Source organism: Acanthopagrus latus, chromosome 14 (assembly GCF_904848185.1).
Source record: "Acanthopagrus latus isolate v.2019 chromosome 14, fAcaLat1.1, whole genome shotgun sequence".
NCBI lineage: Eukaryota > Metazoa > Chordata > Actinopteri > Spariformes > Sparidae > Acanthopagrus > Acanthopagrus latus.
Window position 1 is genome coordinate 8485969 of NC_051052.1, and position 27813 is coordinate 8513781.

Genomic DNA, 27813 nt, shown 5'->3' on the forward strand with positions numbered 1-27813 from the left:
ACCATCTTCCTGCCTTCCTTTTCCCTCGTGCGCTACCTCCTTCTCTCTCTCTCTCTCTCTCTCTCTCTCTCTCTCTCTCTCTCTCTCTCTCTCTCTCTCTCTCACACACACACACACACACACAAGGACACACACAGGCCCATCTTTCTCCTGCCATTGCAGGCTTGGCATGGCATTAGACAGAATTTATTAGGCCAAGATGCTGGCTGTTGACATGAGTGTGATCTACCATTTGGTGGGAAGATAAGTGTCCCATGGAGGGTGTAATAACGTTCTCTCCCTCTCTACTCCTTATCTCCCGCTGATGAAACCACGGCCGATTCCTTCCCTTGCACATAGCATCAAGCCGTGTGTGTGTGTGTGTGTTTATTTCTGCCTGTGCTCGCTGGGTGTGTTGATGCCCGGCTGCCTGTGTGGGTGTGTGGACGCATTTGAGGGATGTTTTTATTTCATATCACCCAGGAATCTTATAAGTTTCAACACAAGCCGCTGCCCTCACACCAGCACCGGCGATATGGTCCAGTGGTAACAGATAGTGTCACTATCGGCCGAGATGTTGCTGGGAGATGAGTTTAGTTAGCGACGTGAATCCAAATGTGAGATAGTGGGGGCTGCATCCTAACTTGTCTTTACAGTTCCTGATTGCTCATATGAGTAATCACAGTCGTTGGACCGGTCGCCTGCGGGCAATAAAAACCCACCGTGCTCTTCAATAAATGGTTCTGTGAAACTGTGGTGTCAGCGCAGGGTGTTGCATTTCCAATTACTTTATCTGGCTATAAAGTCCAAAGCAATACAAACAAATGTATCATTGATAGGAATAAATGCTGGGAACCAAGTAGCTGAATTGGTAGAGATGCTGTTATCTTGCAACTAATGGTAGCCGCATCTGGCGAAACTAATAACTTGTTTTCACGCTATTATGAGTCCCAGTGCTTAAGTTTTGGGGCTTTTGAACACAACTGGATCTGCGCTTGAGTAAAGAAGCGCCACAGCTGGAGCTTATAGGAGACATGTTGAGCCCAATTTCATAATTGTGTTTTGGGTTACTACTAGAATAGGTTTACATGGATTTAGCTCCCGTCTCATTACGGGGTTAGGGTTAGTCTCCCCAGATTGGTTCAGCTCGCACATGCCTGAGCCAGCACTGCTAAAAACATCAGAGCAGCTGTGCTAAAGCAGTGCAAAAGCTGTGCTGGTGTGGACTTTGGCCTTTTTAACTTTTAAGATCTTTTATATATACATAACCCATATGGAACATTGAAGAAGAGGAAAGTAAAGGAAAAAGCATAATAAGTCTCCTTTATAATCCCACCATAAAACATATGGATAAATAATCAGCTTTTGTTTTTCTCATGCATGGTTAGCTTTTTTATAGCTATAATTAGCAATGCAGTGTAGCTATAATTTGGTCACAGTATGAACATTTGGGAAACACTGAGCCCACGGATGGATGTCAAAGAAGTGGATTATGCTGCCGAGGTAGTTTGAGAAGTTTGATTTTGATACTTTCATTCCACTGTGAAAGTGGGTCACTTTGAATCCTCTGTAACTGCTGTGAATCCAAACTAACTACAGCCGACATCCACCAACTATTCAGGGCCACCATTCAAGTCTACAGATGGCGAGCATTTGATACCTAAAACATGGAGTGTTCCTTTTTAAAATTAATGAATTTAAGTGTTGTGTTCCACAATAGTCAAGTCAAGCGTGGGTGCTAATTATGGTTTTAATTACAAATCACAGGAGAAGGGAGATCACAGAGCCTGAACTCTCCTACTTGGGAGGAGTGTAATAAGGCATTAATAAATGTTGGCTATGGCTAACAGCATATATTTTAAGGGGTAAGACTGCAAAATGAATGAAAATATAATCAAAATCACAATATGGCAAAGCGCCAAAAGTGCTAAATTGCAAGAAGCTGCAAGTTTTTGATACAAGTATAATGTGTGACAAAACAGCATCTCATTGAACTACTGTAGTGCTGCACAGATGCATTGGCCTGCAAAAACGTGCTCTCCAGATGTGAGAAAATAAGTTTGTCTGGTACAGACCCTGACAAATGTGACATTATCATGTTTTTTACATTAAAAAATGTATTCTCTTTTTGCCCTGTTTTGGACTCAATCAACCTCCATCTATCAGCTCTCTATCTGCCAATGCTTCAGTTCACCAACTAGGTATTAATTTTATTAGCAGTTTAGTGGAGGATGGGTAATGTACAGTGTGTTTGTCATTGTCTTGTATGAATGGAAGGTGGTTGAAAGGTGCTAATATCTCGAGGGAAACTGCAGAGTTGGACAATAATTCTTTTAACCATTATTGATATAAAATTTTTTTTTTTTTTAAAAATTAAGGCAGCTTTAAAGACGCATGTAAAAATTGGCCACCTGTCGAACTAATTCTACAAACAAACAGGGGGCAGCACATCCCCAGGATAACCACTAACTGCTGCTAACTGTAGCTGCTGTTAGCCTAGCTCGGCTAGCTGAGAAAGCCATTCATGTACTGGCATAAACCGAGAGCTCGGAGCACCAGGGCGGCGTTGATCTTTACACTGCTAGCACAGAAGCTTTGTACTGGGACTGGCTGGGGCTAACTGATTAGCATGCTAACTGTAGCAGATATTCCTGTATACATAGACATCACAACTTTAAAATGATTATGTCTTCTGATGGTTATGTCGGCTGATAATTTTGGGGGATTTTTGAATGTTTTCAATAAAAAAAATTCATGTCTTTAAGTTGCAGTAATATAATTGATATAACTGGCTTAAGCAGCACAGGTCTTTATTAATTATCTCCCAGACCACATGGGAATTGTTCTGTCAACATGAGCTGTCTGTGCAGTTACATTTTTCATCTTAACTTGAACTTTTTCCTGACGTTGAACTGTGATCAACGCTCTCTCTTAACAGAGTCAAAACATTATATTATGCTCACTATTTATCATGAGAATGTGGGGGAACGAGGAATAAATGCAGAAATAGTCTGATCTGTAGTGTTTGAGATAGAGCAGATGGTTATTAAGTAAAATACTGACAATGGAGGCGTCACTTTTCAGTCAAAAATAACATCTTTTAACACACACGCAGTGAGGAGCACTTCATTCCCTCATTACTATTATGTACTCGCAGTGCTATACATCTTCATCAGCTGAGGGTCACCTCACTGGATGGTAATTCAGAAGCGAAACAAAACCCGTTAGTGAATTGTATAAGTGACCTTGCTGACAACATTCATTACATAAATTCCACAGTAATGGATTAAATAAAAAAAAAAAAAAAAAAGGAGGGGAAAAAGATCTTGAGAACTGTGCCAGACCCTGGGCTATCAAATCTGACAAGTTTATTCCGTTCACCGCAGTAAATGGTGTGTTTCCAATATGTCCTCTAATTTTCGCTTCGACTCTCTTGCTTCCGTCTTGAATTCACAAAGCCTGCTTCACATCCCGTCCCCTACGTTACCGCCACTGAGGTACAGCCAGTTGTAGATGCAGATTCAAAACGCTTTCTTGTCCTCCAGATTTACATAAAATGGAAATTCGTCTTTGGCGCTGGCATACTTCACACAAAATTCAGGACAAAGGACACAAAAGACAATAATAAATAAATATGTGATAAAATGCTAAAAAAAGATAAAATAGGTTACTTTAAAAGGAAAAGACGAGGGCGAGAGGAGTCAAAGCCTGTGTCTGTGTATGTGTGTGTGTGTGTGTGTGTGTGTGTGTGTGTGTATGTGTGTGTGTGTGTGTGTTGGCGGGAGTTCTTAAAAGCCACTTGTTGAGAATAGTCACAGTAGCTCGAGTAAGGATTTTCTCGAACTTGAGACTTGAGTGTGTGTGGCTTGAAGGAAGCATTTGGTATGCTAATTCACAATACGGGCGGGTTCACTGAGTGGATTGTCGTTTTTGATTGTACATTGGTGCTGCAGTGGAGCCGTTTGTCGGCACACTGGTTGTTTTGCTTGAAATTGATGTTTTCGTACCATGAAATGATGAGATATGAGGACACTTAATCAATGATCTTTGGTCAAATTAGAATATTTCGACTTCAGATTTTTTAAAATGTATTCATTGTTCTCTCAGAGGTGAGTTTGTTCCAGCTCTCTAATGCCTGTTACCAGCTTTGTTCCCTGTCCCTCTATGGTGATGGCCATGCGCTGTAGGTAGAACTGACTCTGTCTACCCTCATTTTGTCTTCTTGACGCAGCTCCTTGTGTCCTTCGTGGTCTAAGTAGGGCTCGGTATCAAACTTTGATATTTTCATGGCATCGACCGTCAGTGTCAGGATGCTTGTAGTGCCAATATCTAATAACGCTGGTGATTTGCTGTCTCGAGGCAAGCAGTAACAACACTAGGATGTGCCCAGAGATGGGGCTCACCACATGTATCTGAAAGGTTATCTTTTGCTGAGACAGATTTCTTGAACTGAAAAAAGTATCCATCAGGAACCCATTTTGCAGTCCACGTATCAGTGTTTTTTGTTTTTTTCATTTTTTTCATTTTTGGACAATGCCTGCTGGTAGACCAGAGATCACTGTGGTTACAATGCATATAATTTATTTGTAAAGGGATTAGCAGGGGAGCCAAAACGTGTCCCTGAGGAACACCTTCAGGGACAAGCTTGTCAGAGAAAGGCATTCATGCGCCAGAGTAAGCTTGAAATAAAGTAGTTAGTGTGAAGAAGTGTCTAACCATTTTGTATGTTTTAATGGCTGTTTTGAATGGCCACACTCGATTATTTGTTCATGTAAAATAGTTTCCAAGAATAGTTGTCTTACTGATTGTAGCATCTTAAAAGGTGTTTTAAATAGAGCCCAACATATGTTGTATTGATGTATTTGTTGTCCAGTACTGTCCAATATAAATCCTTTTGGTTCTTCAGAAAGTAAGGCACAAAAGATACTAGGGGTGATACATCATTCTTAAATTCTCAGAAAAGATTACTGTTACCAGACAATGAAGTTTATTGTTAATATTTAAAATATCTTGCCCCCATTAATTTCTTTGTCACAAGTGTTTCATAACCACATTAGCAGGATCACTCCAGAAAATGTTTGAACACCAATATATGCCAATATATCAATATCAGAATATTTGTACTCACTAAAATTGGCGTTGGTATGGGCACCAAAAATTGCTTATTGGTCAGACTCTAGTTTAAAATGCCACACTTGAATGATTTTGTGAAAAACCAGCCATCAATAACTGTTAAGATAAGGATTATGATATCCCTATTGATATGAGTGCTGGTGCAATTGGTTGTGGTTAAGAAATTGCCTGAAATACTAAAAATATTTGAGGGAAAAACTCAAATGCTGCTAGTTTCTTGTCCACCTTTTTCAGATAGCTGGTTTGGGAAAGTTACCAAGATTGTCAGACACTGCATTCTCATTCTCAGCTTGTTCATTTTTAAAGCATACTGAACCCCTTATTGATGGAAACCTGATGGCAGAGTAAGAATCCAAAGGCTGACATTGAAGCGCTTACAATTTCTGGGTGTCCAAAACAGAACATCCAGTGATCGGCAGGAATCGGCATGGGATTGTGATTATAGCAATGGTACGTCTAGTTTGTGGCTGATCTGTTTTTTTTTTTTTTTTGCTGACAACACTTAATAGTTTTCGGATATTTGAGCCATTTGAAATTGCATTGTTTCCCACGTGTAACTTTGTCCCTGAAGGGGAAAATATTCCAGTCGCACATGTTTTAGATGTTTGTGCAGCTAGCCTTGAGGCGCACCACAGTAGCGTCAAGTAATTCAACCTCAAGCAGCATGTCAGCAAAAAGCACTCAACAATAACAATGCTTTACACTGGTGTCAATTTGGAGCTCACCATTTACTGTGCTGACACAGTCTTCATGGTGCTTTTTATTATTTAGCCGTGTAGTGCTTGAGAGCGTATACATATTTCATGGATTGATTGATATATAGATATTGTTTATGGTGAGCAGATATTAGCATTAGGTACAGTGCTCACTTATGATCTACATGCAAGGTTATGACAGCTACTGAAGGTGCCCTTAGAGCAAATTTATAGATATGGAACTGAGCAGAATTCCCTTATGTTTTATAAGAGACCGAGCATGCCATGAACACCGTGGCAAAAGAATATGATGTATGTATGCCCTATAAATCATTCCCCGAATTCACTGTTATCCATTAAAGATTGCTGTTTTCCATCCATAAATGCATGCGAATATGAGCATAAAAGTGTGTATCCGTCTTCCTTTATCTTGCTCATTTTCTTGTAGTGGCAACATTTTTTATCTAGACATGCTTTTCCTTTGTCTTCGCCCTCTCTCCTTCTATCTAGGTTCATCGCTTTTCATTTTCTGTGTTTCTGATTCACATTTTGAGGCGGACATGTGTTCCCGGTCCTTGTTTTTGTTCTTCAGTCCTTCTCGACGCAACTTGTGATTCGACTGAGAAGATTGCGAGTCAATCCGACATGCAGGGCTGTGATTAAACACCTTATCTCATCGTCTTGTTACTCCAAAAAGTGCCTCATTACGCCACGTACATAATGACCCTGAAATTCACACTCCTTTTTTTTCCCCCCCAACAGCCATGATTTTCATTAACTCGTAAAAATAAATTTTGTTTTCAAAATTAATGTTTGTTTACAAAGAAATCTCCACAGGGTGCCTTTAATGTCTTAGACGTGGCAAGAAGAATGTTTTTGTATTTCCAGTTGTGGCTCCATTCCGGCTGTTATAGTGTAGTCTAGTGCCGACATGCCATTACAGAGACAATTCCTAAAGCCTTAGGTTGAATAGAAGTCTATGATCCTTTGACATGTGCTTCAAATGCTTATTGATGATTCATTCTGCCTCTGGTAAGGCAGGTAAGAGAATATATTATCATGGGTTTTTCTTTTGCTAGTCCTCTGCTGTTGCAATGGACGATGTGGAAATTGTCCCAGTTGTCTTGGTAGGGCTGCGCGATGGTGTGCAGCAGTATTCTTGTCTGACTTCCCCCTGCGAGTATCCCTGTTTGCGACAGGTCTAGTGCCTAGTGTTTATCACTGGACGTTAAAGCCAACCCTCCCGTCAGAAATGTGTAGTTCCTCTTGCTCCTACAGTTGAATGTATGAGTGTCACTATGCAGAATGGTGTATATGCAGAGTCTCCAGAGGGCTGTTTTCACCTTCATTGTTGAAAGTACGAAGTTCCTCTGTGCTCACTGAAAATGTCATTTTAAAGAGGTGGATCTACGGACATGATTTGTGACATCACAAATAGCGGGATTTTTAATGAGGAGGAAGGATTTGGTGCAATTTCATATACTGTTATGCCTCTCTGTCCGTCCCATCTTGTGAAATTAATATCTTACAACCACCTTAAGGGGATTTCTTTAAACTGCAGACAAATATCCACTCATAAATGAAAATGAACTTAATGGATTTTGGTAGTCAAAGGCTAAGGTCAAGGTCAATGTGATTGAACATAACACATTGACCTTGACCATGACCTTTGAGTACCAAAATCTAATTAGTTCATTAGTTCAGTAATAATGTATGCAAATAGTGATCTGGCTATAATAATTAATAAATGGACAATAATTTAAACACTTCCATTTATGCAATTTGCCCAAGTTAATCTCGATCTCAAGATTGTATATTACATAAATCTGGACAGACACAGATTTAAAATGCAACTGGAATGATGCAAGGAGACATACAACAGCGAGGCAGTCATAGTAGTTTTCTGCAAAATACACTCATACAGTACATATTCATGTGTGGAGAGGAGGGAAGGAGAATGAGTACCACGCTTTCTTCTCAAAAATGATTGATGTTGACATGAGCAAGGCAATTAACCACAATATACGTTTTTACTAATGGTGCAAGTACACTTAAATCATGCAATCAGGTAGTTCTGGGAAAACCACCAGCACAGCGATATCAGACTGCCTGTTAACTGTTTTTGTGTAACGTTTGATAAATAACAGTACGTCAGATGCATTTTAGGAAGCCCTTTTATTTCTATAAGCGTCCAAGCAAAGTACTTCTGAGTTTTGTGGACAAAAACAAAAAACTGCACAGATTATTTGATAGAAGGAGCCTAACAGAATTATTTTGAATTGAATGATTGCACTGCAGCTGCAGCATCTCTTTCCTCAAACTGAAAAACTCACATTTATTGTCACTATATTTATCATTGTTATCATTATGGCTCAGTCTTTAAGTGAAGCCTGTACAAGTGGGTGTAATATCCTCCAGCCTGGGGCTTTTTTCTGGGAAATGTAGAAGCTCACTAAGTGAAGTCTGGAAGTGAAAAACAGCCGAGCAGACTGAGAAAATGACAGAGCTCGGAGAAGTACAAATTACAACATGTTGTTATGGCAAAGTATTTTGGAAGGCATAAATGTCAGACATTTTAAAAACTTGTGGTAGGAGCTTACGCACATGGCTTACAAAATATTCCATCCTGTTTGAAATGTCGCAGGATGCAAGGAGGGGGCTGTAAACCTGCTAAATATCATTTGTGATGTTGGAATTTATTCACCTGACTGATCGCAGCCCGCTCCATCTCTCTCCATCTGTCTGTTTCCCTCCCTCTCCCCCCCCCCCCCCCCCCCACATCTCTCACTGTCATCCCCTCCTCTCATATCTCTCAATTGTCTCTCCGCTTCATTGCTCTTCATCTACCTGCATATCCCCCCTCTCCTCCAATCCATCCCCCCGCATCTCCCCATCTTTTCTACTCCATTTATATGTATTTTAGCTCCCCCCCACTTCAAATCTCCCCCTTTTCCATCATTCTCCATCGTGTTAAAATCTTTGCCCATATCTGCATTCCTCCATCTGTCATCCCGCAACCCACTCTCTCTATTTTAATCGCTACATCTCTGCATCCACCTCTCGCTATCATTTCTCTCCATCTGCTTATTCCCTCCTAATTTCTCCTCACCTCTCTAATCGTCTCTTTTTTTCTCTCTCTCTCTCTCTCTCTTTTCCTGTGTTTCTCCACAGCTGGCATTGTTCGGAAAAAGCAGTGGTGTGAGATGGTGCCGTGTTTGGAGGACGAAGGCTGTGACCTGTTAGTCAATAAATCCGGCTGGACTTGTACACAGCCCGGAGGCCGGGTCAAAACCACCACGGTAGGTCCGGGCTCCCTTTCGAGCGCCAGCCCGCGGGGTTTTGCGCGATCCGCTCGCAAACCAGTAGGTGTGTGCAAAATGTGTGCACCCGCTGCACCAGTGGCCCCGAGAACAACGGGAGTCCGGGAGCCCGCAATGAAGCATTTGCATGGAGAATCGATTGCGGGTTAAGCACACATCTTATTTAAACTGAGAACGAAATGAAAATTAAACAATAATGATTAAACAGTTTTGCTCTCCAAACAATACAGTTTAAAAAGCCATTTTTAATGAGCATAATCATTATACACAGTTATGGAAAAACTATTTGGAGCAGTGACTCACATAAAAAGCTCTGATATAAAAGAATAAACACAGTTTAATAGTTTAATTTGAAAACACTGCTTCTACGTAATCTGTGACTTTACATCTGAATCCTCTATCTGCCTGGGTAATATATCAATAAATACTGTATATCGCTATCGTGATATGAAACTATTAATCTTCTTAGATTTTGGATCTCACTACATGGTGATATGCTTTAAGTGTCGTCTTCGTCTGCATTACAGTAAATTGATGGCATTTTCTGAACTCACCAGACTGTTGTACCCGTTCTAATGCTTGTCTTTACACACGTCACAGTCATAAGTCATTATATCCACATAACGGGATACATTATCTCATCAGTCTTAATCTCGTGTTAAAAATGCCAGCTGTCAATAGCAGTGATATTGATTTTGTCGCTCAGTCCCAGCATTTACAAATTGCTTCTGAGGATATATTTCAAAACGTGGAGACATGAGTCATGAGCCGCACAACGATGTCGATTCATGCAGAAAGACCATGGTCTCCATGGTGATCAGACACCACCCTCCAACTGGCTGGTTTAGTAGCATTATATCATCCTAACTGATATATGTATCTGTCTGAAAATATAATGATATAATGATCTACAAAATAACATAATTTTCCATGTATGTTGCTGCTTGATTGCGACTCCAGTTCTGTAGGACCATGCGGGTAACCATAGATAAAACATATATAGGCCTTTCTCTTACAACAATAGAATAAAATTCTTTATTGTCATTGTAGGCTGAACTTACAACGAAATCACAGATGCATCTCAGTTCGGTGCAATACAATAGACATACATCAAAACATACGAGAATGTCACAATAATTAAAAAAAAATATATATATATATATATATATATGTATATGTATATGTATGTAAATCTAGGGTTTAGCGAGAATCTGGAGTTCTGTTAAGAATAAATATATATCTAAATGAATAAATAAAATATGTATTGTACTAATGGTGTGAAACAACTCCTTCTCAATGTCGTCTATACTTTAATCAGGGAAACAGGAAAGCTGCCTGAGAGAAGAGCACAAACTCAAAGCTTTATTTTGCATTACAGACAGAGCTCCTGTCAATTTCAGGTCGGGCTCATTAACTACTCTCTCAGATTGGTCGGACAGAAAATTGTGGCCCGAACCATGGTCTAGCCATCAAACAAAATCTGGAGAAACATTTCAATAGTTTTATTAAGAAATCTGGAAAAATAGAGCAGATTGAAGATTGTTAGCCTTCTTTGGGAATTATTTGATGGAAATATTCCACCTAATATTCACTCCTATTTTGGCTCTGTTCTGGTCCCCACCAAATGGTATAGGAAAATATGGCTTTTTAGCTGCTGGATGGATGTTTTACTCTGATCACCAACTAGATGAGAGTGATGAGACTGATTAAAACCAGTAAAGTTTTGGGCCGTTAAACCAAAGCAATGAGCTGAAAGAAGCTAAAATTTCAAGTCGCACAATGGCTTGTCACTCAGAAACATTCATAGGAGAATCTTGTTGCTAAAAAGAAACTGAAGGTAGCATTCGTGCTACTTTAGCAGAAATGATGTGGTCCTGCTAGAGTAAACCACGCTGCGTTGAACCACATGGACTCACATGGCTTTCGCGTTCTGGACTGCACCTTTGAGCACTGTCTCCAACTGCTGCCACACTTCTGTACATCGGGGGGCCGGCTTGCACACTGTGAGCCACGAGCACATTGATAACAGCAGAAACCCAGTTAGGCATTCACTCCACAGTCCCTCCAAAATGTCCCCCACCCCCCCACCCTCCTCGTCTGCGGCTCATCTCCACAAGCTGTACTCTGTTTGTTTACTTCCTCGTCGCCGGCAATTAGCCTGAATTAGGGACGCTCTTAATGTTAATGGTGGCAGCAGATGGGGAGCCGCCGCTTGTATTCGCAGAGGTGCCGCCCATTCATTCACGCACCCGTCCTTTATTCCCGCTCCAAGTATCCTCCTCTCCTCCCCAGCACCAACCTACACACATTTTACAAGAGATGTAAACACTACTTGCTCCCCCGCCTGCATCTGCATTCTATACTGTAGCAATTAAAGAGGTCTCAGTTAAGAAACATGTTACACAACACGTGCGCGCGGGCACACACACACACACACACACACACACACACACACACACACACACACACACACACACACACACAACACAGCTGCCCTATCTGTGAATGTCAATGGGCGAATGGTGAGGACCGGTGGGGCATCATTAATGCATCTGTCATGATTTAGTCATCAGCTGACTAACTTGTTTACTCTTTACGCTACAAGACAAACACACATGAATAGCAGACACACACGCCGAATGTTGAGCCCAGATGATATGGTCGAGCAGACAGCTGCTGCCCCTGTGATCCTGCTGTGCTGTGAGTCGTGTGTGTGTGTGTGTGTGTGTGTGTGTGTGTGTGTGTGTGTGCGCGCGTGTGTGCATGTGTCTCTTAAAGGCCTGACACCAACCCGATATACCTGGTTGTGAAGACGTTACATGTTCCACCTATAATGTAATTTGCTATTGGGGCAGGCAGGCAGTCCACACACACACAAAGCTGGATTCATTTATTATATTTTACAGGCATAAGACCTAGTGTGTATGTGTGTGTGTGTGCATGTTTGTGTGGAGTATGCAAATGAGGTGGTCACGCCGTGTTCGAGGGCTAATAGACCTGATTCATGCGCATTCTCACGTGGATGTTAACATGCTCGCGCTGATGTCCTCTGGTGTGTGTTTGCAACTGTTTGCATATTCATACTTTATATGAATATGTGTCCCTGCTTCACGGGGAAGGGTGGCCCCTGTACTCTTTGGCCTACTTTTTACGTTTCATACGCCGCTTAAGATGTCAGTCAATGTACCTCTCATCAGCTTATGCTGACAATATGCGGGACGTGACAGGTATTCCTTTGCTCGCTTCATTGGCTACTTTAAGCTTGGTGACAGCTAGTCAAATGGCTGGACAGCTATGTGCACTCATCTGTGCCTTGTGTGTGTGTGTGTGTGTGTGTGTGTGTGTGTGTGTGTGCGCGTGTGTTTAAGCAGCTTTACACTGTCAAGGATTGTAAAACTGGCAACAGACTCGGGTCATTGTTCGAAATTCTTCTATAGTGTATGTGATAAACTGTCCTAATATGACCGCCCCGTCAAAGGAGACATGTAAAGCTCAGGTTTCAGGCTCACAAGTGCCCAGTCTGCTCTGATTGGTCAGCTAATACATGCCTGACACAACATTGCCAACAGAGCAGCTGTGGTAAATGCATTTTTTTACATGCGAAAAAAAGCAGCTCGACATAATTCATGCAAATGTGTGACATGGTGACCTAGTATGACGTCACAAAGTCACAGAATGTGAAGCAGTATTAATGACATGGCTTTTCGAGAGGAATAAATCTTGATCAGAATCTAAACTAAACAAACCAAATAAACAAACTCTATGACTGAATAAACTGAGTAAACACAGTGAGCTTAAAGGTCAACATAATTTCATACTGTTTAACTTTGTTCATATGTGGCGGACCCTGCCTCCGTGTTCTGAGGACCATTTTTTCCACTAAGAACGGCTTCTTTATTCAGTTGTAGAAAAAGTTTATATTTCTGAGTTTGTATTTATACCTCATTAATATTGTAAATATAACATTTCTGAGTATGAATATATTCTCCAAAGCCATGTAGTGCCCCTTTAACTTTCAAGATGAGCAGACATGAATAAAAACAAGACAGAAAAATGAATAAAACAAAGAAAAGTCCAGAATAATGGGTCTCCTTTAACTCTCAGGCGAGTTGAGGGAAGTCGGGACCACGCGCATAACCTGAAATTGCCTAAAATGCATCAAAAGGTTAAGGCCAAGTCTCCAGAGCGGGAAAAAAAAAAAAAAAAATTACATAAACCTCTTGTTATCTGGCGACCTCAGGGAGAATCAAAACAAACAATTTACTCCTCAGCCTCCCTCTGGTTAACTTTGAACAAACGGCCCCTTTCCCCGAGGCTCTTCAAGGTTAAACCCAAACTGCAGCCGCCCCGATATTGCCTAAGGATGAGCGTCGGCTGTGCACAGTCCAGTGAGCATGTCCGACCTGTCTGTCAGGTGTTTGTGCGAAAACATCAATGCAGACAAACAGACACATCCCTCGGGGGCATTTGACTAAGCCAAGTCAATCTGACTCAGCCACCGTAGCCGCATAAAAGGGCTATTTTGGACAAATGTCAGGAGGCGGTTTGCGCGTATTGGTCAAATGTTTTCGGGAGTTTGTGTGTTTTTTTTTTCTCTGTCAGACAGAAGGAGAGTGTTGCTCAGGATGACACCGCTGACCTCCTCTCTACCTTTGGTCGGCTCCGGCGGAGTCGCGAGGTGGCTCAGATGTACGCCGTGTGTTTTTTTTTTTTGTTTTTTTTTCCCCTCAACCTACAGAGTGTCACTCACATCAGCGCCACCATTCGCTGCACTCCTGTTTAAAAATAACTCCCTCGCATACTTGTTTTCCCTCAGCTTGACTCCTTCTCACTGAGGTTTCTCTCTTCCCACTTGCTATATGTTGTTTTCCACGTCTTTCTTCCTCCCATCCTCCTCTGTGCCCCCTCTCCACGCATTCATCTTAGTCTGACCCCAGCTTTGAGGAGTACATGTTGTTCCTGTCAATAAAATGCACAATATGGATTTTTTTTTTTTCTGGCCGGCTCCAGAAGAAACATATGAAGATTGATATGTACTTTGGTTATTGTTGACAGCGACGTTCTGAGCGAGGTTACTTTTATTAGCGGCGCACCGCAGCCGCAGCTGAAAAGGACACATATCAAATAGAGGGTGCACTCGCGAGGCTCCAGCACATAATTTATTTCAGGATCAAAAAGCATCGCTGATACGGGGGGACAAGTTTCTCCTCTAAAGCTGTGACCTGACAGAAAATGGAATCCTTCAGCTGGACCATATCGAGCTCCGAGACTGTAAATGAGCTCCGTCGGTTCACTTAAGTGTATTAATGAAACAATAAAATGCACGTGGACACTCAACTGCAAGTCCATCAGTAATTATTTTATTTGGTTTCTTTTTTTTCCATCCGACTACATAAAAGCAGATGTCTGCCAAAACGCATACCAATGAGGACATAAAAATGATAGAACATCACTTACGGAGATACGGGCCAGTAAGATCTGTCAAAACAGGCCTGATGTAACCAAACGTCCAAGTGTTCTGGCAATTTAACGTTCAATGAAGTATGACCCTGAACAGCAATTGTCCAGGCGCATGCAGCTTGGCAATAGCATAGCTTAGAAACACAGCCTTGAGCAGCGAATGACATCACCAGTTGTCGCCGACACTGTTTCTTTGGCTTCGTCCATCTCAGTAAGGCCGATGCATTTAATCTCAAGAGTTTGAAGCATAGTGCTCTTGTTTTAAAGCCTTTCCAAAGCCGAAAACATGAGAGTTAAAGTATAAGCAATGGATTTAAACTGTGTATATGCTCTATAGGGAGCAAACATTAACGTCTACTGCTAACTAGGCTACTCTTTATGGTTGTAAATAGAGTAATATCATCAGCATTGTGAGTGTAGCCTGCGTCAAACTCATCATTTATGTTTCATTCTTTAGGCTAGTTCTTTTTTCTCCACCAAAAAATGACATGTAATCTTTGGCAAAAGAATTCACATTACAATTCAAATAAATTTTTACATTGCAGTACTGTCATAGGCTAGCTAGCACTAGCTACTAATGGCTATTGCATGGATCATCTGGTGATGATGTCAGCTGCGTGGTACACGTAAGCTAGCGTCAGTCTGTTAGCATGGTATCACACTCTGTATGTGTAGTCATCACGTGTGTATTTTCGAATCTTTGACAAGGTTGACGTCTTAAACTGAGGGCTGAAGCTTGACAGGTTTAGCAAATGTAACTACAGGAGACAGTTTATTACATTTAGATGTAATTTAAAACACAATATTTATATGAAATCTGCCTCTTGTAGTCTATGGTAACAGAGCCACAAATTTAATTCTAATAAATAGCAAGAAACTGCTGTTTTCTGACCCACGGCGCTATAGCAATATTTACATCTTGGATAAACTAATACATGATGGTGGCTGGGTAATATTCACAGCGTCTTCACAGCACAGCATCATGCCACAGTCCACAGAAAGCCCATCAACGAAACTCGCCAGATGAAGGAACATTTTGGGGTTAATTTTCCTCGCTCCCGATGTGATTCCCCCCCTCCTTGATGCTAAGTGATTTGAATGTACATTTCATCACACAGTCAAATGCTGCCTTTGCTGCCGCTCCAAAGCGCTTCTCTCTTTGGCAAAGCGATATGTAGTCTCAGCAGTCATCTCCTATACCTCCTTGCCTCACTGAAAAGGCTTGCTGCTGTCTCCCTCCAGAGAGGAGGATGCTCCGCGCCGTGCCCTCCACCATTTTAGACTGGCAGATGAAACGGCAACGAGCAGCTCTCTCGCTGCGTGTGCCGACGCGGGGAGCTCGGCAAGAGCGAGTGGGGGGGGGGAGTGAGTGCGCCATTAGAGGGAGAGAGAGTGAAATCACCTCAGGTTATCTGCCGACTTTTGTGACAGCCTGATGAGGCGGGATTCGAAACAGAGACGGCGAAAAAAAGCGGCGCGGGGAGGGGAAGAAGAGAGCAGCGTGAGTGAAAGACGCTGAAGCAGTCAGACGAGCAGCGGCGTAGAACATTATTTAAGTCATTTTCAGTTGCCGTGCATCAGGCGGTGGCTCTTAAGCCTCTAAGTGCCTGTAGGTTCGAACGAAAGGACGCCGCTTTGAAAAGTAAGTTATAATTGCTGAAAAGGCAACTGTCAGGAGGATTTTTTTTAAAATGTTTTAAGGCCGCCATGCTGGTTACATGGCATCCAAGAGTGCGTCCATGCTTTAGCCATTGTTTCCCAATCATTTATACACAGCAGCTCACTGAAAAAAAGTGTCTGTTATCACGAAATCCAGTCAGATGGACGTGTTGTCGAGCGCCGCGCCTCTCCTATGTAATCATACAGCACACCAACATTTTCGCTAAACACAGGAAACAGTCAGTCGGATTGTGGGAAACACACCCGAAACAATTGAGGTGACTGAAAATCCTTTTAAATGTCCAACTAGGTCTTAATCATACGTTTCATTAGGTCGGCCCTGATTGGGGGTATTTAGCCCGTGAATGGAGTGCTATGAGCAGAAGTGGCACCTACTGAGAGAAAGACTGTGATTACTGTAATCAAGATGTTTTCAGCGTGAAGAGAAGAGAAGAGAAGAGAAGAGAAGAGAAGAGAAAAAGGGGGAAAGTAAGATAAAGACGACAGGAGTAAGGATAGAAGACAGATAAGAGTACAGGACAATGTATACCAGTAGGTCTCCAAGTGAAGACAGAGTACGGAAATTACTAAGACTGAGGCAAGACTGCGATCATTGTAATCAAGACTTTTTCGGTGAGAAGAGAAGAGTAGTTACAAGAAAAACAAAGGAAGAAAAATAAAGACGACAGGAGTAAGGACAGAAGAGCAATAAGGGTACAGCAGGGACAATGTGCTGCACACTGGCACCTCTGCGAGCGGGACCGCATAAAGAGGCATGTTTGAACATGAGTGTAATGCTTGATAACACGAGCTTATGTATGCCCATATGCATATTTCATACACACTGGAGGTATGTGCTCGGAGATGAAGGCTGTTATCGTCCCCCCCCACAAACAGCCCTCCTCTACAATGTTGCAGTTAACACATAACGATCCCCAGGCCGGTCTGCGTCTCCCTGTATGCTTCCTGAGTATTTACCCGTTTAAACATCAGCCGGTGACAGCGTGTGTTCGGCAGAAGTATGAAAAAAGCCCTTTCGATCAGGGTCTGTAAGCCAATCCTGAGGGCCCTCCCTTCCCTCCTCCCATCACTTTCTCTCCACCTCTTCTTCCTCTCTCTCCGTGGAGAGGTCGAGCACGATGGGATCCCCCAAAGCCCCGCCATCACCACGTCCCCCCCCTGCAGTTCTGGGTCGGTACCCGCCTTGGTAATTGATCCCTCTGGGCCCTCTAGGCACATCCAACAGTGGGTTGAACAGAATCACCGCTAAGAAGACAGCTGCTTGGCCACCCCAGACAAGCCGAGAGAATGGGAGAAGAAAAAGAGGCCCTTTCGCTGTTCACCATTAGCTTTGTCTGCCAGCTCCCTTCTAGAGGGAGCCAAGTCAGCACATCATGCTGCTTGGAAAATACCAAGTCCTCCATTTTGAGAACTTCGGGAAATACACTGGGATTTGTACCAAGAGAGACTTTTCGCTAGTAGTCTGTTTTTAGATTTGTATCAATGTCATAAGAGCTTGTTGGATTGATCGACTGAATGAGCACTGTTGCTAAAACCCAAAAGCTTCTGCTTGCCAATGAAAGCGGCCATACCTGTGTTTCATCCCGAGCGTCAACGCTGCCCAGTTACAGAATTTCAGCCATCTCCGTGTGGCCAAACAAGCCAGATGATTTCATAAAGCAGGGAGGGATTGTTGGCTCTTTCTCGCAGCTGCAGATTTATTCCAGCAACAGATGCAAACATGCAAGGACACTGTGCACACACACAGTGTAAATACATTATAGTGTTGGTGCCGTATCCAAAATGGCAACGCTTCAGGGGCTAAGAAAAACAGCACTGTTTTGAGCTTTGTGACAATCTATTTTTCACATTTAGAAGTAGACACATTTTGTCAGTCCATAAAAAAAAAAAAAAAACTTCAATGTCATTGGGATTCATTGTAGGAACCACAAATACCTGTACAAAAGTGTTTTGCCAGCCAATCCAGTAAATGTTGAGATGTTTCCCTAGATGAGTGTAAATGTCTGACTATGGTGCCACGAAGAAATGGTAACAGATCCCCGAAGTCGGCAGATTTCCTCCTCTGGGGATCATGGCTGTCCAAATCTCACGTCAATCCATCCACTGTTTGTTGAGATATTTCATTTTTAGCCAAAGTGGTGGTGGTGCTTAAAGAGGGTATTCTTTGTTGTTACTGTGCTAAACAATAAGACATATACCTACACATGATTTAAATAATCATTCATTATTAATGCGTCTATTACTGTCTTATTCCATTTAACTGCTTAACAAGTCACTGTTGAAAAAACACAAGGCCTCTTTGTGTTTCGCATCCATGTGGGAATCAGACCCTGATTTAATCCCACTCGCCTATATTTACCACCACATGTCTCCTTGTGACAAACACAAGCACTTGAACAGCTCATCGGGTTTGAACAAAGCCAGAGAGGCACGTTTTCAAGACACCTCAGCGAGACAAATTGTTGATGACGGTGGCAAGACTGTGTCTAAATCTGAAAGCAAAAAAAAACACAAAAAAAAACACAACTCTTAAAAATAAAGCACTGCATCCTCATTATGAGCTTGATAACCATACCGCCTCCCCCCTCTCCCTCTCCTCCCTCCCTTTTCCTCCCCTTCAGGCTCTATGACGCGACAAGAGTCCCCCTCGACACTCTTGCACTATGGAGAGCATTGATGACCCCTTGACAGACAGCCAAAAACCATCTTGCAACACCACCAACACCACCCTACCAACACCACCACCAACATCACAACAACTCCACCCAAACCCTGGTCCCGCAAAGGCAGGAAGCAACACAAGCAGCTACAGCACAGCACCTCATGGAGGCAGCAAGGTATAACAACAACACCCCAAAGTTTATCCCAATGTGTAGGATTTAGGGGATGTGTAAATAAGGTATTCATAATTATGTATTATGTTTTTAACATGTTTCCATTAGTGTATGCTCACCTGAAACTAAGAACTGTTGTGTTTTCATGACTTTTGAATGAGCCCTTTTAGCTTAGCGGTTGTTCTCTGTTGCAGAGTCCGCCATGTTGTAGCCAAGGATAGACAAACCAAACACTGGCTCCAGAGAGAGCGTGTTAAGCAGCCACCAAACACGATTGCTATTCTAGGGTATAATCAGTTGGTTGCAACCTGCAACAAGACCACGAGATGGCACTAAATACAACTCACTGAACCTTGAAGTAATCCTTCAGTTTGTGACAGAGGTTCCTACAGTGAAGATTTTGCGAAGCCTGAGAAGGGAGATCAGTTATATTTTTCATGGTGATATGACATGTTGTATTTGCCATCTTTTATAGACAAAGTATGATGCCTGAACCTAACCAAGTAGTTTGAGTGCCTAAACTTAACCTAGTAAGGATGGACCACAAGAATGGTTTATCTGCATCATTTATCCACTGTTAATTTTCTTTACATGGTGGCTGATACATTGTGTAATTAAGTTTCATCTTTCTGGTAGTCTGTTTTTTTTTTAAAACTTCTCAGAACCTTATGGAGATCATTAGCGCCAATGTTACTAGACCGCAAACACGTCATCCCCCGGCTTTAGCGCCACATGCAAACAACAGGAAGCACACGAGCACACACACAAATCCAGACACAGCCGTCTGTTTGTTTGATATCTTTACTTGGCTTACTCATCTTTCCATAAGCTCACCAGCTCCCCAGTGTGTGTTTAACCAGAGGAAATCCATGTGTGTAGCAATACCAGTAAACCCGCCGGTTTATTTTCAGCTTGTTTTCGCTCTGCTTTATTGGCACGCCTTGTATATCGTTTTTAAAGTATTGTGTCAGATGGCGTCTGTGTGCTGGAATAAAACAGGGCGCCAGGCAGACTCCCTGATATTAATGCATGTGATTGGGAAATAGAGAGTAGCCATGCAGTAAATTTTAACATACAGTGCAGTAAAAGGGATGAGGCCAACGTCATAAAAATGCCCGGTCTCATAGAGTTTCTGAAAACCAGGCTCTTCTGTCGGTCAATATTGTCAGCATTTATGGCCCGTGTTATCATTCGCTTTTGAGTGTGTGTGTGTGTGTGTGTGTGTGGGGGGGGGAATCAGATCCTGCTGCTTTTCAGTCTAGACAGCAAGCCTTCAGTAGATTCGAAATAAAAACAGACACAGGGTAGAACGCACGCTGTGGCCCGAGATCCTCTCACAGCGCCACAGAGAAGACTGCCTGTTTCCTCACAGAGAGGATCAAGTTTTGAACTTTTTATCCTATAATGTGCTTTTCTTCAGTGATAAAAAAAAAACATCCGATCACGTTCCTGTTATACGTTGCATGATATAATCTGTACATCAGTGTGCACTGAGAGACATGTTGCTTGTATCTAAAACAAATCAAGCGACATTACTCCTTCGTGCCGTGTTAAATCTGTACTGATGTTCCCTCTCGAGCATTAAAGTTCTGATCATATTGTGGGATGCAGATAGTGAGCAGTGTTCGCTTTGATGTTCTGAAGAAATGCAGTATGAAAGGGGTTGATAATGACATAACACCCCCGATAGCTTTGAACTCTCTCTTAATGTGGAATGGGGCCTAGTGTCTGGAGGCCCGTGCATACATGTTCATGTGTTTTGATCTCAGCATCTGCTCCAGGCATTATCCGACTTCACAGCATGTAATGAGCGATTTCCCTTGCCTTATTAACCTGTGAATCATTCCTAACCTACAAGTTCACTTATGAATATTCATCCGGCAGGCTATTGTGCGGGCTTGCGTGCTCCAATCCGAAGGAGCGCTTGCTCGACTGCACAAGACTTAACATTAAGCGGCGAGGGCAGGGGAGTAGTATTAGAAACAAGTACGGCGAGATGATGCAAAGAGCAGCGGCACTCCGGAATGACAGATGAGCAGAGGCAGCTTTATTCCATTAGCTCAAGTATTTTATTTTTTTTTGGCAAAGCGCAAAGTCATTCGATCATACATCATTTAATCAAACTCCTGAGGTTTTTGCATTATTCACCTCTGTCGCAGGCTCGAGGAGGACTTCGGAGGGGCAAAGTTTATCAGTTTTCCTTCACGCGCGCCCGTTCGCACGTTCAACGCGGTTCGGCGCGGGTCACCGCACCGTGACATTTCGAAGGGAGTCAGTGAGAGTCCACACACAGTCAGGAAATGTCAAGCCTGGGCCATGTGTTGGCAGCCTTTGCTTTAACACCCAGCTGGAGAGCGACCCCATATGTATTACTTTCTTTACGTGCAGCAGATGTGGCCGCGTGTTCTCTCACACGAATGCACGCGCAGAATGCACCAGAAAGCCGGCGCAAATGCACGTTCTCATTTATACATCAAAGCGCTCCAGCTTTGCCTAGAGACAGGAAACTCTATGCAGTGTCCATAAAATCAAATGTTTTCCTCATCCTCTATTGAGCGCCACTGGGCACGTATCAATATGTATTGAGTGGATCTCCCACCCGCTCCATAGCAAGAGAACTCTGCACAAGTTAGATATTAACACAGAGGGATTCTCTCCTTCTGTCACCAGTGCACCTGCAGCTCGCATCAGCGTCACTCAGGTTTGTTTAAAGGGCCACTGTGTAGCTTTGGAAAATTTTGGAGAAGAAATTCAAAATCTTGAGTGAATAAACAAGCTGTTCTCAGAGGAAAATAAGGTCCCAGAATATTGTTTGAAGCTAGAAAGGTGGCAGGGTCCGCCAAATATAAATTAAAACGGCATGAAACTGTGTTGACCTTTAAGGGCAGTTTGTTTGTTCAATGAACTCAGTCATGACATCAAAGAGAGTTTGTTTAGGCACAAACAAACTCTTCTTAATCTTCTCATTAAAGTTTCTTCCCTAAAACTACATAGTGCTCCTTTAACTCTCCTCCTGGTCTTGTTTGATCAGCCACCGTGCTCAAAAGTTTGTCCGCGTGCCCAATGGCCGGACGGACTTCCTTCAACTTTGCATTCCTCCAGCACAAAAATGTAAAGTATTCTCTTGCAGTTATAAGATATAAAATAGAGTAATACGGTCGTTTGCTGATAAACCCGAGGTAATAATCACCCGGGGCCTGTGAATTTTATTCATAGGGCAAATTCATCTCGTATTCATCTGACATTCGTTCCTCTTTTTTAATAGAAGGCTTGCTTTTTCCCTGAGATGAGATTTGTGTGTGAGATTTATGGGGAACCGTTTGCCGCCGTGTGGGCGTGAGAGAAAAGGGAGAGGAACATAGAGAGAATATTACCATGGCAGACACAGACTACGTGGTAGCTTACATAAACAAGACCACTGTGCCAGGCATCTGTTTAAATTCGTGTGCGTTCCCGTCCCTCTCGAGATTTCTAGGTTTCCGCGCTGCCTCTGTGACCACCGACTGCGATGCTGCGATCTCGCCGTGCCCACTAGGAGGCGTCGGCGGAGGGGGCTGCACTGGGATTAGACACCTGTTTTGGGCAGCGGTCCCAGCCCAAGCTGTTAGCACAGTCACGCCTGCGCCTCAAGCTGTTATACCTCTGGGTCATTTCGTGCCCGGCTCAGACAAAACCATGACATTATCTCCATTAAAGCCCCGAGCTCCGTGAGATGTTTATTATTCCCACAGCGTCAGACATTGTCATCTGTGATACATGCGGGCCGCTCCATACAACACCTGCCCCTTTCATGGCAATTTGCACCCTGTGAAATTATCAAGAGTTCATGATTATGAATTAAGCTTCGGCGGTATTCTTGTAAAGCATCGGCGCCTCTATCAAGTTGGCTGCGTGACTGGCGGGGGCCAGATGGCGAGGAGGCTTCCAGATTTGTCTTTCCGTGGTAGATTAATTGTTTCTTAGTCTCGGCACTGTGAGACCGGCTTTGTTATTGGGTTGCACCCGCTGAAGAATTCTAAATATTTGACTGGCGAAAAACACTTGATTTGACAGAGAGTGAGCCGTTATTTGTTTTCCCTCTTACTATGCTAGCAGGGCGCTGTAATTAACACCTCCATTTGGTAAGGAGCAGTGGGTATACACAATGCTTACAGTGAGACACTGGATTGATTCCTCCCTAAAAATAGGGTGCTTTCTTTTACCAAGGAATGGGGCTACGTCTGTTAAGTATGAGCCAACAGACAGTTAGCTTAGCATAAAAAACTGGAAACAAGAGGGCAAACTTGAGAAATGAGATGCAGCCCGTTAGGCAGTGAGCTTTAGACTTGTTGGCAGGCAGAATTTGTTACCCTCAGACAAAGCTAGGCTAGCTGCTTCACCGTTTTTATGCTGAACTAAGCCAGTCTGAGCAGACTTCTGAGCTGGAAACCCACGCGGTGAAAATGACACCAACCCAGTCACTAACAGTATGAACTTGACAAGTTAACAGCTCTTACTTTTTCTCTTGCTGACTGTCTTGTGGATGTAGTGTTACATTCAGCATACAGAAGTAAGAACAGTATCAATCTTGCCGTCTTACTCTAAGCAATTTTATTTACTGAAAATGTCAGACAGCTTTTTTAAAGCATAGAGAGTTTCTGAGCAAGTTTCTACCTGTTTCTTGTCTTTGTGCTATGCTAACTGAACCATCCCCTCGCTCTAGCTTCATATTTAGGCTATTGGACAGACATTACAGTGTGTGAATGAGTCATCATATCACTCTCAGCAAGTGAGCAAACACATTAATTCCCCAAAATGTTGATTTATACTAAACTACTACTAAAAGGTATGCTTATTCACAATTGTGAATATGTATGGTGTATGGTATGTATGGTGATATATGCTAAATATATTAGAATACTTATATGCTATCCTTATGTTTAGCATTATATTTATATGCTAAATATAAGGATAGCAGCTGGTTAGCTTGGCATAAAGGCTGGAGGAAACAGCTAGCAAGACTTCAGCCAGTTTCTACCTGTGTCCTGTCTTTAAACTAAGCTAAGCTAGCCTTCCCCTGGCTCTTGCCTCATATTTACTGCATAGACATGAGTAGTATCAATCTTGTTATCTATTCATGAATGATTTTTTATGAATTATCAAATACTGAACCATCCATAAAATCTCTGTTTTTAGCAGTAGAATAAAGGGACCGAATCGTGTGTCATAATAATCATCTTGTTTCTATGAAGGCTGAACAGCTTAAAAGGGAAGCACAGAAAGTGAGAGAAGCCAGGTGTGGTCAGACTGCAAAGAGAGATTTAATTCAAAAGAAATAAAGGAATTGTTCAGCATTTTGGGAAGTGTGCTTATTAGCCATTTTGCGAGGGTGATGTATTCTAAATATAAAGCTACTGTGGGCAGTTGCTTAGCTTAGCATAAATGCTGGAGACAAGAGAAAACTTCCAGCACGACTGTAGTTTCTACTCCATCTTGTCTTTATGTGGAGCTAATCCATCCGTCCCCTGGCTCTGGCTCCATAGGTTTTGGCAAGAAGCACATAAGCGAATTTCTTGAAACATTGAACATCTACTTAATATAAAAGGAAAGAATATAAGAGAGAGAGAGAGAGCAGGTGCATTCATACTGCAAAGACAAACTTTAATTCCAACGACGTTGTGTCAAATTTGCTGAATGGTTAAACCAAAGACTTTCTGTGCTGCTGCATGAAGATGACAGCGCACGATTGCATTTTCATATAAACGGTGTAAGACACGATACAGCACACGGGCAGTACAAAGACAATGCAAAGAAGTTGTGTTCTTGAAAAGCCTTTTTTTTGCAGTTCTGGCTTCCATCTGGAGCTGAGAAGGCAGTGACGGTGGCTGTGCGCTATAACAGTCGTCTCATGTTTGCTCTGTTCTCGTTGATCCACAGGTCTCATAACACAGCCGGAAGACGGGAACACCAGGGAGTGACTGTTTGAGGGAGCAAACTCTCCCTTGGACACTGGACAAACCACTCGCTGTAAAAACACTGTCTATTTCCTGTGACCGGCTCCTCCGGGCTTGTGACTGCTCCCTCCTGCTATCTGTCGTCGGGTCAAAATGACGCATCCACCTCCTCTCCACTCTTATCTGCCTGCTCTGTGAAGTTAGCAGCGCCTGCTCGTGCCACGGAGGATCGGACACCTCAGAAATCCCATGAATGGTTTTTTTTCGCCTCATCGGAAGTCCTTCTGTTTGAAAACTGTTTTGAATGAGGGGTTTCCCGCATCACGTCACCGGCCACTGGATGCAGGACCTCCGGAGCGCAGTACCGGATCATTACAGACCAGACCCTGTTGCTTCTCGGACCACCTCACGAGGCCGTAAAAAAAAAAAAAAAAAAAAAAAAACCTGAACTGAGCGCGCTCTGCTGTGAATAGGCCTTCTGCTGGAGTGAACCTCCCATATTTTTATAGACCAAAGAGCAAAACAACAAATACGATCATGAAGACGGAGCGGACGATCTGGCAAAGACACGCGGAGACTTTGTGAACTTGCCCTCTGTGTCGCCGCCGGCTGCCCCCCTCACAGAGACACGGTGCACAAGTGGACCGATGCAAACTGAACGTCGCATATGGGGGGACAAAAAGTACCGTACACAATCAAAAGGAGTACTTTTAAAACTTTCCAAACAACTTTTTTTTTTTTTTTTCTCAGAACTATGCCCACCACTGTATTTTGGAACTGGAGATATAGGTACTACATACGTATAACTGTGTATCAAAAAAAAAATTTGCATTTTTCAGTAGCTATGGTTGGGACAGCTTGCAGGATTGTCGCGTTGGTCACGGATTGGGGGAGCGCAAATCATATCAAAGAGATGATGAATATCTACAGAGAGTATAAATGCTGTTGAGTCTGAAAAGAAGGAGTGAAGAAATGTCATTAAATGTATTTTGAAAGGCCCTAAAAAGTTATATATTTAACAGTTTTATATGTTGTACCTTTGTAGAGAAGCTTATTGGACTTAAAAATGTGGTCACAATGGCAGTTTAGTAGGATGTGAACAAATGCTGTTGTTCTCATTACTGCTGGCTCGTAGTCCCAGGTTTTCTGTTTCACACCTCAGTAGCCGCTTTCTTTTCATGGTCATCAACGAGTCATCGTCTATCAGATCCATAAATGGGAAAAAAAAAAAAAAATAGAAAAAAAAGGAAAGTGACACAATTTATTGAGGACTGATCTGCAGCCAACTGAACATTGTAAATCTATGGTAGTCAGTGGAAGCCATTGATATCTGCTAATTTGCTATGATATTGTATTGTACACGGTGTGGAATACTGACTCATTTCCTCTCTATGGGTTTTTGATCTCTTAATTTATTTTTGTGCTTGTGTTTGTTCGCACAAATCTGGCCTCTCTCCGATTCATGGCGACGAAAAACACGACGGGGAGACAGCAGGAGAGAGAGAGAGAGAGAGAGAGAGAGAGAGAGAGAGAGAGGAAGCTGAGGAGGTGTCGCAGAAGTATTAGAGTCATTTACATAAATTTTTTTATCATGAAATATTTTAAGAATAAATTAAATACATGAAAAGAAAAACGTCCCCTGCACATTCAGATGGTCTTGGTGTTCAAGGTCATCAAAGGGAAAAAAAAAAAATCCAAGTGATTTTACTCTGGTTTTGACTTTCAGTGACTGGTGTGTCTTCTGTTACGAACATGAAAGGTTCCTTTTTCTTTCCCAGGTGATCAGGTGGGTTGATGACCGGATAATTTTCCAGGCTTGAAGTCCTACAGTAGAAGCTCAGTGGGAGAATGTTGTTATCTCATTGCTCTGCTTCAACAGCGAACAGCACTTGCAGTTGTGAGGAGCTCACACAGATGTCAGTGAGGACATAACCTTAAAGCCGGAGGCTGCTGGGAAACCAAAATACACTCATCTATCCTTTAACCCCTTAGTACTCCCACGAAGCAGTGAAAGGTAGAGGATTTTTTGTTTTGCTCTTTTTGGACACACATTGTAACTACAATTTTTTGGTTTTAGACCTGAGCCTCTGATAAAGTACCAAGACGTTTACAGCAAATGTTTGTTGTCCGGTGTGATGGTTGCATATTTCAAGCAACTGAATACCCCTCATCTGAAACTCCCCTGGTTGCTAATAACAAAAAAAAAAAGAAGAAGAAATACGTTCTAACAGGCTTCTATAGATTTAGGTGCACCTATAAGAGGAATACGTTTGTTCAAAGGCAACTGTTTAAAATGTTACTGCAGGCCTTTTTTTTTTTTATTTTTCTGACCTGCTGAATAACAGGCGACCAGCAAAAATGTTCAGTCAGATTTTCAGGTGCATATGCGACCAAAATAGTCGCAGCCCGGAGCCCTGCGTCCTCACATGAACGAGAGCAGTGTGAAAACCTCATGACCTACTGTAACTTTTTTACATGAAACACTTTCAAAGATGAATAGATGCAGTAAAAACTTAACTGATGGTGATATATAAACACACCGAAAAGCAAATGAGATCTCTCAGGTTAAGGTGACTTTATTGTCTCCCACAGGAGAAAAAATATTGCTGCATCAAAACCAAGAACCACAGTAAGAACTCATTAAATGAGAACACGTGTGCAAACATTATCCTTTATAAATGTAGCTCGGACCTGCTCAACTGATTTTTGGAGGTAAATGAGTCCTTGTTTCGTGGTATTCTACACAACTTTGCTGTCTTGTATTTAAACACAAGAATAC

General features: G+C 42.4%; 1 protein-coding gene across 4 annotated transcripts in view; it reads left to right on the forward strand.

The window, feature by feature from the left end:
* Nucleotides 1–26426, forward strand: part of tafa5a (TAFA chemokine like family member 5a) — a 266925-nt gene extending 240499 nt beyond the window's left edge. For 2 of the 4 annotated variants that reach the window (XR_005079071.1, XR_005079072.1), the window contains exons 3-5: nt 8979–9106; nt 18889–19104; nt 25018–26426. Coding sequence is in view for 2 of the 4 variants with exons in the window: in XM_037122495.1 (XP_036978390.1) it covers nt 8979–9106; nt 25018–25026 (137 nt within the window). In the remaining 2 variants the exon portion in view is untranslated. The other 2 variants (XM_037122495.1, XM_037122496.1) reach the window with 2 other exon arrangements.
* The last annotated feature ends 1387 nt before the right edge of the window (nt 26427–27813 follow it).